This window comes from Mytilus galloprovincialis, chromosome 14 (genome assembly GCF_965363235.1).
Source record: "Mytilus galloprovincialis chromosome 14, xbMytGall1.hap1.1, whole genome shotgun sequence".
NCBI classification, from domain to species: Eukaryota; Metazoa; Mollusca; class Bivalvia; order Mytilida; family Mytilidae; genus Mytilus; species Mytilus galloprovincialis.
The window spans coordinates 15,894,415-15,909,283 of NC_134851.1; the positions used below are offsets into that span (position 1 = coordinate 15,894,415).

General features: G+C 32.6%; 1 protein-coding gene across 2 annotated transcripts; it reads left to right on the top strand.

The window, feature by feature from the left end:
* The first annotated feature begins 1,021 nt into the window (after positions 1-1,021).
* Positions 1,022-14,609, top strand: LOC143059279 (heat shock 70 kDa protein 12A-like). Of its 2 annotated transcripts, none has more exons than XM_076232763.1 (11): positions 1,022-1,117; positions 2,957-3,086; positions 3,577-3,627; positions 4,256-4,334; positions 4,681-4,727; positions 5,027-5,081; positions 7,654-7,756; positions 9,698-9,995; positions 10,826-11,047; positions 12,128-12,284; positions 13,524-14,609. In XM_076232763.1, the coding sequence occupies exons 2-11, from the start codon at positions 2,991-2,993 to the stop codon at positions 14,516-14,518; spliced, it is 2,103 nt and encodes a 700-aa protein (XP_076088878.1). In that variant the 5' UTR covers positions 1,022-1,117; positions 2,957-2,990; the 3' UTR covers positions 14,519-14,609. The 2 variants fall into 2 exon arrangements, with proteins under 2 accessions (XP_076088878.1, XP_076088879.1); XM_076232764.1 differs by having other exon boundaries at positions 1,025-1,117; positions 2,985-3,086.
* The last annotated feature ends 260 nt before the right edge of the window (positions 14,610-14,869 follow it).

Sequence of the window (14,869 nt, forward strand, 5' to 3'; positions counted from 1 at the left end):
TGGCGATGTTAGATATAACATTAAAATGACATTACATGACAGTACTCCAATTCAAATGAATTGGAGAATATAAGATCCTATGGTTTGCAGGTAAAACAGTAAAGTATTTTTCTTCTGTGGTGCACATGTCCTTAGAAGTATTTACGTCATTCCCTTATCACATTGTTGGCCGCTTTGTTGGGCGGTAGCAAGGTGAGATTTAAATATACATAACCTGTAACAAAGGTTAAGAAGTATTGTTATTTTTCTACAATGTGTATTTATTCATACACCGGTGAACTTTAATATAATTTGGAGGGCTGAACTATTTACCGTATTCAGCTTTAAATCGTTTAAAATACAAGGTATTTTTACGGTGCGATATATGTTGGGTGGGTAATCATATTAAGAGCTCATAAACACATTCCCGCTCGTTTTGGTTTTTGAACATTTCAAAAATCCATTTAGAAAATATGTAAAGGAATACGTAAAACTAAATGTCAGAAATACTTATTTTAAAGTTTTATCGCAGTAAAAACCAGACACCATATACCAAGTTAATAAGAAAAAACACCTAGATATATGTCGTTCGATCGAACCGTTGTTATGGGTTTATTTGTTTTTAGGATCGTCAATACCTTAACATTTGAGAATAACACTATTTACAAATTATGAACTTTTTTTTGTATTGACACTGTATTCATTTGTCTCCAGGCTATATTTAATAAGTCACCTTTGCAAGTAAAACTTTAAACGATGTTAAAATTTCGACTTTTATCGTTTTGACTCCTTTGTCGGCCGGTAACAATAAAACGCCAAAATATACAAAACAATGTTAGACGCTATAAACCCCCAAAAGGACCTTGGCGGAATAAGAATTATGTAAAAACATTTTTTTTCTCTCCACATTAACATACATATTTGTTTTGTTAAAGTTGATTAAAAGACTGTTCATTGACTTAAATTACAATATGTTTCAACATTTAAATCTAAACAACCTAATTTGAAGGTTAGCTAGTAATTTTGATTTTCTGAAAACATACCCATTATAACCAGGTGAATTTAAATATCATTTCGAGGACAGCAATACTCATTGGTGAGCTTTTTTAAGGTTCAGACTGCAAGGTATTTGTACAAGGTAAGATTATTATTATTTTAATTAATGGTAAAGTTTCTTACTTTTCGGTTAAAAAATAGTTTATATATATAGAAAATTTAGATGGTGTATATGTAGTTTTTTCAGATATATATTGAATTTATATTTATATTTTAAAAATGTAATTATTTTTAACAAAGACTTTTATCTTTTTATTCAAGATTTCTAGAGACACATATCGCCGAGTGAATGAAAATATCAGATGTAGCGCCTTTATCAATGTACATTTAAGAATCATTAAAACTAATCTTTTGAATGATAGGGATACTTAAAAACGTAGAAAATTTTGGAGCTATTTACCTATACCACGTTTATCTAATCAATCAAGTAACGATTTCATCACAATTTTCTTCCCGGAGTAATTAAATGGAATTTGCAACAGCATGATTACATACGAACAGTTTTATATAATGAAACAAAACCTCTCCTGCTTTTAAATGAACAAAAAAAAGCGGACATTAACACCACACTTTTAAAGATAAATACAGTGGAGAATGAAAAAGGGGACTATGTCAAAAAGAAATCAACTCAAAGAAAGATCCGACACAAGCCGTAGCCGAATATTGGTCTTTAAAGTGCATTTTCGTGTATTTTTTTATCATCGGTTTGAATCTATGTACATGTATATGAAAATAGAACTATTATATATACCCATGAACATACCCTTATACCTTACGTCCCTCTTTTATATCTAGGAGTAAATACACATGTCTCACGTCTTTGTCATTTCTTGTTTTAAGACAATCATCGTTTTGTGTAGTACCTTTACGTTGGTGGATATTCTTCTCATTGGCAGACATACCACATCTTTACCTTTTTATATCAATAGATAATCCAAAGGGAACGTACAAATATATTTTATCAACTTGAACATCTTTTTGCAACATCTTCTACTAACAATTCTGTTTCGAGCAAACATTTTGCTCATACATGTATCTAGGTGTTGATAAAAAGACCTCAAACTGAAGCGTTTTTGATATTGTGGATTCATTATTTTTCGTTGTTACCAAATTTCGTGGAATAAAGAAAACATTTTCGTTGATATCTAATTTCGTTGCTTTAACGATGTCTGCATAGAAGTTTGTGAATCCTTTAACATCAAATTTTGTGGTTCACCTTTATCCACGAAATTCACGAAAATTGGTATTCAACGAATATAAATTAATCCACAGTAGTTTGTAAAGCTTTGTCTTTATTATAAGAAGTTCCAAGCATAAGCCTGCAAATATATGATAAAATTTATAGGTTACCTTGACGGCAACGTGAATCTTATTTTGTAATTTTTTAATGAATGAAAGGCTCATAATACTTAAAAAAACAAAAAAACAAACACTTTGCATAAAATGACTAAGCGAATAGTGATTGCCAATGAGCGCCACTTTTAACACTATTGTGCTATTTGTGGCGACCAGATCTAATTGGTTAAGGCATCCTGAGTGCCCGGAGAGAATCACTGACCTTCGGTTTGATTCTAGTCAACTGAGATCGGAGTCAAGTGCAGTTGCTACATGCATGCTTTGAGCTCACAGCCTGAATGTTGACTGGCTGTGATACAGAAGTTCGAATATGTAGACCACTCAGCCACCAAGTACCCAATAGCGACTGGACAAAAATCATACCGCTAATGACAGGTCTGTCAGCTTCCCTCTTGGCATCGAAACAGTACTTACCCTTTAGGAAACTAATTGCATGACAAGTTCTCTGATGAGACTATATTGGTGATGACATGAAAAGAGGTTAGGATTATTGCTAAGACAAGATCAAGTGTGAACATTTATTCATAGAATATAGAGCTATAAAATCACATTACCTTTATTTTAGATGGTAATGTATTGCAATTTATTGTGAGTTTGGCATGGAGGGAATATTAAAGAGGAAGATATCAATATTTAGGGGTTATCAAGACCGATGGTTTGTCTTGACGGATGATGGACTAATGAAACAATATGAGGTGAATATATTATTAAAGTATGATCTAAGAAGAATTTTTGTTTGATTCGTTTTAACAAAAAATTATGAAAATACAACATATTGTGAGAATGTTTTCTTTTCACCCACTAGTAAAACTTACAACATAGATACCAATTGGCAAAGTTGGAAAAGTCCATGTAAACCAACAAAAACACCATTATTAACCAGCGAAATAAATGTAAAGCAATTGTCACATTACAAACTTATTGCAGGCATGTTTGAGAAAAAAAAAATATGTAGTTAACCTGTTTTTTAGCAACCTTAACCTTCTTATTTGTCAGTTGTTTAGACTTTTGTTACATTGACAAATAGGGCGAGCAAGCACTTCTAGTTTTCATCAGACGTTTTGATCTAAATATGACCGGAAAGTAAATTTTCAAACTGATGCACTGTTGCCAGTCCTGTACTGTTCAAACAATTCGTTAAATTTAATGCAGTTCTGATATATAATTGATCATTTTCTGTTGTAGAAAAAGCCCAGTAATGCATCACAGGAAGCTAAATGGGAAACGAATATCATGGTAAGAATAAAAATGGATACGAACACTCTTAATATATATAAAGTTAAAAAATCAAGTTAGAATGCAGTGAACATATGAAAAAGTAAAATAAAAAAGATAAAAAACGTACCCAAAAATACAACCCCAGTTAGAATGTGATGAATATTCATAACAAAAAAAAAAAAAAAAAAAAACGGTAAGATTGCTGAAAAACTTTATTTCACTGAAAACTGGTTAGACTGCTTTCTATGTTATTGGATAAAAGTGAGCAGAAGAAGGTTAAATCTGACCTCTGTTCTTATTTGAAGTATGCAACATATTGCCTAAATTTAAAGGTTTTTTCCTCATGCTAAGGATGTTCTACTTGTAATTATTCCACACGAATAATTCAAACGAAACTTTTTTGATTGGAATACAAAAAATATTTAAAAAAAACCACGTTAAACAATTCCAAACCCGTTACAGAACATTAGGGACAGATTAAAAATTTCCTTTATTAATTGATTTCTCGATCAGTATATCGTAACTAAATAATAAAAGCTAAAGCTATAATATTAGAACGTTTTACTGAAATCGATTGGCAACAAGTAACACAATTAAGTATTAAGTGGATGCGGTTCTTATGTTTTTATACCATTTCTTTTAACAGCTCGCTGATATTAACAAGAAAAAAGACGGACTGCGTTTCAATATTTATTCGAATAATGGTCAAAGCATAAAGTTTAAAGGTAACATGATCATTGATGATATAAAAGGGTTTGTTAAAGCTTCTGTATCAAATCTTTTCAATTCAAGGATCAGGGTCAAAAATTTGTATTGTCCGTGTCTCAAGTATGAGAACAATTACCAACAGAATAGAATGAAACTCGATAAAAACAGAATCAATCAAATACTATACTGAAAGGCAAAATGTCATACACACCTTAAAAAGGATATATTTTTGGCATTGAAGTAGAATTCAAATTCATGCCGACACTCGATTCACTGACAATAATAAACAAAAGAATATTTAAAAATAAATTTAGTTCTGTGATATTATTTCGCTTTTACAAATTTTCATTATTTCCTTTACAGCGCAATCGGACGATGAAAGAGAAAAGTGGATTGAATGCTTTAAGAAGGTAAAAACAGACAGTTCCTTGTGTAAAGGTCGGATTTATAAATGTATACTCCGACACATTTTACAGTAATTTGAAGTCATAAGTAGCAGAAAAAAATGAAATAAAAATTACAAAATGGACAAAAATTATATAACATTGAGAATTTTATAATCAGAACTATAATGTCTATCATCTTCAGGGTTTCCCCAATATATATATACTGTTTACTTGCATTAAATCTTTTTGAATGAATCTTCATAAAGGTAGATGTATCATTGTTGCTCGATATCTTGTTGAGAGTATAATTGTGATAATTTCAGTGCAATTCCTTGAATGCTGAAGACGACAAAGACGTTTGTGCAAGTGACCAAGAAGGTATTTTAAGTCTTCCTTTATAAAATCATTGCTCATTGTTCATAATAGCATACTGTGATAAAACATAAATACTCATCTTTCACTTTCAATGAAACATTCACACAATATAGCTTTTCATAGAAGAAACGTTCAGTTTTTAATATAGTAGTTTTTGACGAGGGCCTTCTTGCACAATTTCTATTTTGCTATGTTATATTATGTTTTGTGAACTGTTCTTTATTTTTGATGGATATTCTTTTTTGCGATGGCATTGACAGTTTGTGTTTGAATACTCCTTCGGTACCTTTAGCCTTTTGAAATTTTTTTTACTGGTAGTGTATACCCTTTAAACTTGAAAAAAAAATTAAAGTCCATAATTAATTAGCAAAACTAATAGAAATATAATACGCCTTAAATGTCTAGTGGAAATACTATGCTTCCATCTTCCTAATTGTACTTTACAAAGGAAAATAAAAAAACCCACTGAACTCTGAAGAAAACCTAAAAAGGAGAGTCCCTAATCGAATGGCAAAATCAAAATCTCAAACACATCAAACGAATGGATAACAACTGTCATATAAATGTATCTCCCTCATGCAAAGCTCTGATTCCTTTCACGAATTTGGTTATACTTTTTGGACCTTTTGGATTATAGCTCTTCATCTTTTATATATGCTTTGGATTTCAAATATTTTGGTCACGAGCATCACTGAAGAGACATGTATTGTCGAAATGCGCATCTGGTGCAACAAAATTGGTACCGTTGATTTTATTACTACCACTGGGTCGATGCCTCTGCTGGTGGACTATTAGTCCCCGAGGGTATCACCAGCCCAGTAGCCAGTACTTCGGTACTGGCATGAAAATACGGATTTTTTTGTGTTATTAAAATTTGCTGTTACAAAATATTAGAAATTATTATAAATTAAGGAATGTATCTCCCTCATGCAAAGCTCTGATTCCTTTCACGAATTTGGTTATACTTTTTGGACCTTTTGGATTATAGCTCTTCATCTTTTATATATGCTTTGGATTTCAAATATTTTGGTCACGAGCATCACTGAAGAGACATGTATTGTCGAAATGCGCATCTGGTGCAACAAAATTGGTACCGTTGATTTTATTACTACCACTGGGTCGATGCCTCTGCTGGTGGACTATTAGTCCCCGAGGGTATCACCAGCCCAGTAGCCAGTACTTCGGTACTGGCATGAAAATACGGATTTTTTGTGTTATTAAAATTTGCTGTTACAAAATATTAGAAATTATTATAAATTAAGGAATGTATCTCCCTCATGCAAAGCTCTGATTCCTTTCACGAATTTGGTTATACTTTTTGGACCTTTTGGATTATAGCTCTTCATCTTTTATATATGCTTTGGATTTCAAATATTTTGGTCACGAGCATCACTGAAGAGACATGTATTGTCGAAATGCGCATCTGGTGCAACAAAATTGGTACCGTTGATTTTATTACTGACTTGGTAAAGGCATTTTCTTATGTAGAACTTCTACACCCATTACTTTGTTCTACAAGAATTATACTCTTTCGCTTTAGTGTCGTTTGTTTGCACTTCAATCTTCTCAATTGTACCATTATACATTTCCAAATGTTATCTAGTAGTATAAAACACTTTAACAGAAATTTCAATACTTTCCATGTCTTTCGTTTATATTGTAAACTATTGTTTATAACGTTTAGATGTCCATTGTCTATTGTATGTGTGTGTCTGTCTGTTGGTGGGGGCTTTCGTCCAGCTAATGAGGTATATTGCAAAATGACAGCTATCGTATAAAGATATCGAAATTCGAAATACATTTTCAATTAAGTTATTAAAAAGGCATTGGCATACGAGGTTATAAGGTAATTATACATACAAATTATGTAACACTTTGAAATACTAGATAAATTGCAAAAAAAATTCGAAGAAGAGAGACAAAAGACACAGCAAAGAAAATAATTAAACTCAAAAGTTGAAAGCTAACTGTCAAATTGACAATGCTTTGGCAAAGATCATTAATGACCTAATGACAAACTTTACTGTACAAGACACAACTTAGTTAAGCAAAAACTTAGCAGCATGAACCCCACAAAAATACTGGTTGTGGTAGCATGTGCTCTGGAATGTTAGGAAGATTCTGCCTGACATGTAAAAGTAAACAAACGAATAAAGAAGAAGAACAAGGAACTTGTACCCTACATATATCTACATTTTTAAGTACTAATGCTCTTCTACATCAGGAATAAAATACCTTAGCTGCGATAGGCAAAACTTTTAGTAATTTTAGGTGCTCTTCCACTTCTTACTTTATTTGACATATTTTTTTTCAACTTTTTTTTATTCCAGTTACTGATAAGTCTTTTCTAGATGAAACGCTCTTCTGGCGCAAATTTCAATCCTGCTATATATATGATTAGTTCATTTAAATGTAAAATGTAACATTGAATGTAACATTGAATGTAAAGAGCTCGAAGTTTTCTACAAATAAAACCTGGTTAAGTCCTTAAATATTCATTACGTTTGCACATGCATACCTACAAATGCACATACATGTTTGTTGTTTTAAATAGAAAAATATTATTTTACGGCAGGAACCTATGATGGCCCCGAACCAAAGCAAGGAACTCGGAAGAGAAAGGAAAGTGATGCAGATATTTTGGAGACATTCAAAGAGATGACAATATCCAAAAAGAAGTATGTATTACTTTAATGTCTGTTTTGTTTACTATATTATTTTGCAATCAATTGGACTTTATAATTATCTAGACATGCTAGACATGGTTTAAAATTCCACTTTTACAAGTTTTGGTGAAGCATTGGTTCCAGAAAAAAAAAAATCTTTTTAGAAAAAACTGATTTTGTATGTTAAACTGATACGTTTATTCAAAACCAATATTCTTTCATTTTTTTATTCTTTTGGTGAATGAGTCCGTTCTAATAGTTAATTTATTGATCAGTCTTTTATGATGTACTACTTTTGCTTTGGAAACAAAGCCATGATCTGAATCTATTAACACATAGTCTGCACGTGGTTGACGTCACAATAAAAATTGCAACGTCAGCTGTGTTTTGAACAACACCGGAAATCAAAATGGACATTAAGAAATTAAAATAAATCATCCAAAAAAAGGTAAAAAAAAAAAGTAAAATCACAAAAATACTGAACTTAGAGGAAAATCTAATCGGAAAGTCCATAATCACATGGCAAAATCAAATAACAAAACACATCAAAAACGAATCGACAAGAACTGTCATATTCCGGACGTGGTACAGGTATTTTCAAATGTAGAAGATATTCATTTGTTTATAGTGAAATGGTTGATTTTCTATAACGGTTTTACCTTCGTCAATTCTAAAAGGATGCCTTTAAAACGCGTATTATAGGCAGGCTTTTAATTACAAGAGTTATACTATAAAATAAGTACATCATGCCATGCTAAATGCTAAATTTAACATGGGTAGGCAAGATTTATAACAGTATTTCACATCTCACTTACGCTAGTAATACAGGTATAGCCACTTAGTTGTCCTATCATAATCTATAGACAGATATAAACCTGCTTTAAAATGCAGGTAATACAATAGCAACCTCTTCCATCCATGTATAAACTCATTATATATTCTAGGCGTATACTTCGGTACACCAAACATGCGCTTTGTCGGCATTAGACACACTAGGATGGTCATCTCTCCTGCAATTTACGGGTATCTCAGAGCTAAACTGGTTATGGACAGGGAACCAGTCTATTGATTCGTCCGTGAATCTAACAAATTGGAAGGCCATATCAAAGAAAATATTGTAGATTATAAAAAACTAGAAATTATGACATATTGTACCAAATATGTCTTAGGGGACATATGACTGGAGGAAATCTTAATAATTTTAATAACAGACACTTTTACAGAAAATAAATATACTAGTAAGAATGAATATCCCATTAACATAAACGTGCTAACTTTACGAATAAAGACGCGTCGACCACCAGTGGCATCAATCTATTGCTTATAAATATTCATTAAAGATACCAGTAGCCCTTTTCACCAAAAAAAATTTAAGTGTAAAATTAATCTTTCGATAAAAATATTTAGTTGAAATGTTAAGGAATATTTTAGACTTACGATAAATTTTACACTTAAGATTTTTTTTTGTGACAAGGGCTACGGGCTTTAATTGCGATAGTTACTATATCCTTATATAAGTGTAAAAGAAGAAGTTTCGCGTAGACCTGTATATATACCCATGATCCACACACTGCTTATCCCCTGTGTTCATATATGTTTTCCCTTTCCAATTTGTTATCTTTTTGTTTTGTATTTTTCGACATATAGGTTTTCATGCGTCCATAAAAACTGAAAACTTAAATCTGTTTCATAAATAAAAACAGAAGTGTAGTAAAACAATTAAATTTTAATTTTCAGTCTTGAGTAAATTATTTTTATGAAGTATTTCGTGATATACTTCATTTCAAATATATTGTTCATTCGGCATACATTGCTATTTCTGTCATTTCTTGAGTGATTTGAATTGGATGGTGGTTGCATATTTTGTTATTGATTCATTTATATAAGCCATTTTGCGAACTCCTTCACAACAAATTAATTGAAAGCCTTATTTTTTTTATATATTTATTCCAGAAAAGATTATTTAATGGTAGCAGCAATCGATTTCGGATCAGCTTATTCTGGTTGTGCCTTTTCAACGAAAAACAGCTTCATGAAAAACCCACTTGATATATTTATGATTGCACTAGACCAGCAAGGAAATGCGCCTTTCAAAGTACCGACAGTGCTTCTTTTAAATCCTGATAAAAAATTTGTAGCATTTGGACATAAGGCGGAAGATCAATACACTGACTTACTGGAGAAAACCCCAGACGAAGCACACAAGTGGTATTACTTTAGCAGATTTAAAATGCAGCTGTATAATAATATGGTAAATATCTATCCTAATGTTCATACTGAGAGTAGAGTAAAAAAATGAAATGAACTACGAGCTTACTTGACAAATCGAGGTAAGAAAATAAAAGAAAGAAAATGAAATAATTTGCTGTGGGTAAATATTCGGAAATACAAGGGTCGGTAATTGATTCATCATAGGCTTCATTTATTTTTACGCAAAACGCGCGTTTTGTGTACACAAGACTTGTGAATGAAACTGGAATTAAAACAAACCTAGAATGGCCATATAAAATAAGACGTTGAAAAGCATAGAGGACCTATAATTTGAAAGATTTGCCAAATAAACTTATTGTTATGAATTAATTAAAGACGCATTGAGAAACATAAGGTACTAAACAGAAATATAAACTGGAACATATCACCTTACAAAACCCCTGAAATATAAGTCTAACAGTAGCAATTTAACTGTTTCTCTAAAATGAAGCCATTTCATCATTTTAAAGAAGGTCAATGGTTCGCTCCTGGCACTCTGGATTCCTCTAGTAATACAAACTGATCGGCAAGAAATATCACAATAGTGTATCAAGTGTCGTTACACAGCAACACATCAATCAATTGAAAGCATACGGGGAAATGTTTAAACTGTATGTATATTTATACATTATAAAAAATAAGAAAATACGGTATGATTGTTAATGAGTTTACTGTTAAATGCAACTGTTTCGTATGGCTTTATGTCTCATTCATACAATGTCTTCTGCGCGTCGTCTTGTACTGACCAAATGTTAAAATAATGTGTTTGCAAGTACCTCTCATCTGTAATATATAGTATTAGCACTTATAATTCTTCCTACTTTTCTACAGAAACTGAAGAAATCAATGACTATTAAAGACATTACTGGGAAGAAAGAAATGAAAGCAGTAGACGTATTTGCCTTCTGTATAGAGTATATATGGAACACGCTATTTCGTAGGGTAAAAGAGCTAATTACAAATCTAAACGAAGAGAACGTTCATTTGGTGCTCACAGTTCCGGCTATTTGGAGCGAGGATGCACGACAATTCATGATTGAAGCTGCAAAAAAGGTACAAATCGTAAAATTTGTTGAAGATTATAAAATTTCCAACGTTTATATTTAATTCAGACTGCATTATTTATGACTCAAACAAACAATCTTGGATTGATAACAGTTGTAGACTATTTGGCAATGATCTTGTCGATCGCGCCTCAACTGATAAGTTTTGATAATTCATTTGGTATTCCTTTTTATTATATAAGACATAACTCTAATTAGACACATAATGTATAGATTTTTACATGTATGCAATTTAAAAATAATAAAATTAGAAATGGAAATGGGGAATGTGTCAAAGATACAACAACCCAACCAAATAGCAGACAACAGCCGAAGGCCACCAATGGGTCTTAAATGCAGCGAGAAACTCCCACATCCGGAGTCGTGCTTCAGCTGGCTGATGAACAAAAATGTTAACTAGTTCAGTGATAATGGACGTCATACTAAATTCCGAAATAAACACAAGAAACCGAAATTAAAAATGATACAAGACTAACAAAAGCCAGAGGCTCCTGACTTGGGATAGGCGCAAAAATGTGGCGGGGTTAAACATGGGGTTAAACATGTTTTTTTTTTTATATCTCAACCCTCCCCCTATACCTAGCCAATGTAGAAAAAACAAACACACACGCAAAGTAAAAGTCAGTTAATAAGAAGTCCGAGTCCGATCTCAGAATAAGTAACAAAAGACATTAAACAAATTTACAATGATACGTGAATTAACAAAGGACTACTAACAGCTACTGACATGCCAGCTCCAGACCTCAAATAAACTGTTTAAAAGATTATGTCGTCATCATATGAAAAAGTAAAACCCCTCCCGTTAGGGGTTTAGCATTATACTATCATATAATATTTGAGAAGAACATAACCGGCATCATGCCAACAACTGGTTTTTAGAACAAATGTGTTTATTTCCGATACAAAGACCATATAAGTGAAACAATATTAAAGCCAAAATATGCATCTTAAATGATAAATCTACAATAATATGCAAAGTAAAGTTCTTTTCTTAGAGAAATCTTCAAAAGTAGTTTTGCAAAAAAGCAATAAAAAAAAGAAGATTGAAAATAGATGGATTTAATTTTAGGCTGGAATAGACGGGGAACGTTTAACACTTGCACTAGAACCAGAGGCGGCTGCATTTTGTTGCAAGAGTGACGAGACACAAAGACGTGCAAGTAGGCCAGTTGGAAACATTGGTTCGTTTGATACAGGTGCAAGATTCCTAGTGGTGGATCTTGGAGGTAATAATAAAGTCATGTTTAACAACCTGTCAACATTATAATTTTTGAAACAAAATGAATATTTGAGCCATGAAAGAATCCAAATAAAAATTATAATGTCAACAATGAAACGGGAAAAGAATCGCATATTGATGCACTAGAAACGTTTGTTTGCAAGTCGTATCGAATTTGACAATGTAAATCAAATTTTAATTCAACTTTCATATGAGAAATCTAAACAAAATTGACATTGCTATCATTATACCGACAACAATATGATAATAATTTACGACACTTATACCTGCATTTTATAAGTAATCTGTGCACACATCGTTTCCTGAACCATGCATAATGTATTTTAACATCCGAAACTCAGAGACAACATTTTGCTGCTTTGATTTACCGCCATTGATTTGTTTTTGCTATGATTTGCAATAAGTATCAACTGTGAGTATATTTATCAGTATTCCGTCTGTGAACTTGACTTATAAAGTTTAATTAGGAAACAGATCAATTTGCTTATTTGGATACAAGATTGCGTCTTAACATTTAATATAAGAAGGAGGAGTTGAGGTTTATTTGCAAATGAGACTACTATCAGCCCATATTCAAATGCAGTGGATATAAGCAATGGAAGGCATCCGGACAGCCTTTATGTATGTGCCTGTCCCAAGTCAGGAGCCTGTAATTCAGTGGTTGTCGTTTGTTTATGTGTTACTTATTTGTTTCTCGTTCATTTTTATATACAAATAAGGCAGTTAGTTTTAATTGTTTTACATTTTCATTTCGGGGCCTTTTATAGCTGACTTTACGGTATGGGCTTTGCTCACTGTTGAAGGCCGTACGGTGCTCTTTAGTTGTTAATTTCTGTGTCATTTTGGTCTCTTGTGGATAGTTGTCTCATTGGCAATCATATCACATCTTCTTTTTTTATATTTAATAATAAGAAAAATCTGTAGAGTACAGTCGACTTTTAGTTCACGACATGAAAAAATTTATTCATCTTTAATTGGATATTTAAAGGCCTGATATTTAACAAATCAAAAAGATTTGACAGACAGGAATTAACGAATACCACTAACACACAGACTCGTGATTTTGTACAGGAACAAAAGGAATGTGGCTAAATTTCTATTTCTATTAACGGGATAAGGTCTGCAACATTGGCTTTCAAATATTTGGTTTTAAATTTTTGTTGATAATTGACATAAAAAGCGCCTCGGGCTGGAGCAGTTTATTAAGTGTTGCTTATATTTGTAGGAGGAACAGTCGATATAACATCAAACGAAATCTTAGAATCTGGACAATTAAAGGAAATACACAGCGCCTCTGGTGGACCGTGGGGAGGTAACACGATCAATACAAGAATATGGAAACTCTTGCGAGGAATTTTTGGTGATAAAGTAGTAACAAAGTTCATCGCAGAACATCGAGACGATTACCTCGAACTTGCGAGAAGAGTTGAATTAAAAAAGCGAACTGTTACTTCTGATGGAAAAATTACACTTGAAATTGAAAGGTCGTTAATTATAGAGGCTCAGAATTTCAATCCGGACATAATTGCTGAGGAATATAAGGATAAGGTTAAACTAATTAGAAACAAGCTTATTTTTTCCACCGATGTCGTGCTGCAAATATTTAAAGACGGCATCGACAAAATAATCACTTATGTGCAAGATTTATTGGACCAACCTGAAACAAAAGGGGTGTCAACCCTTCTTCTAGTTGGTGGATACGCAGCATGTGACCTTCTAAAAGATGCTATGAAAACAAAGTTTAATCAACTTACCGTCATTTGTCCTCTTGATCCGGATCTAGCTGTATTGAAGGGCGCAGTTATTATGGGCCACATGGACACTGCTATTGTTGGTAGAATTGCCAAATGGCATTACGGAATTGCGGTTTTGCCTGGGCCAGGACCATCAACTTCAACTAAAGAAGAATTCCATACAATTATTCGGAAAGGTCAGTCGATCAAGGTTAATGCAGTAGTCACCGGATACGATTTTCCGATAAAGTTCAACAAGGAAGAAGCTGTAATACAGATTTATGCATCCGATGAAGAAGATCCACCAAAAGTTATTTCTCAGGATAACTGCAGGACAATAGGTCACATCCGTATAAAATTACCAAAATCTAGAAGGGAAGCACGTCTTAAGATAGGAATATCAACTAGTGAAACAGAATTTAAAGTAGTTGCCAGAGATGAACATACGGGAAAATGCTTTGAATGGGTTTGCAGCTTTCTTAATTAAAACTATTGACATAAAAACCATAATTCAAATCGACAGCACTAGCAACTCATTTTTATGTCACTTTTTCAAATAAATATATCATGATGAATTATTAAGGCCTTCATCTTGCGATATTCAATCTCCTAAAACATACATTCAAATTACAAATTTGGAGGCGAAAGCTACCAGAGTGACATTTAAACTCATACAAAAACATAAAAGTAAAATTACAGAAATGGGGAACATGTCAAAGAGACAACAACCCGACCTAAGAGCGGAAAACAGGCGACAGCCACCAATGGGTCTTCAACGCAGCGATGTGGTCCGCAGCTTGCCCCTTAATCAATTTGTTTACTAGTTCAGTAAAAAAGG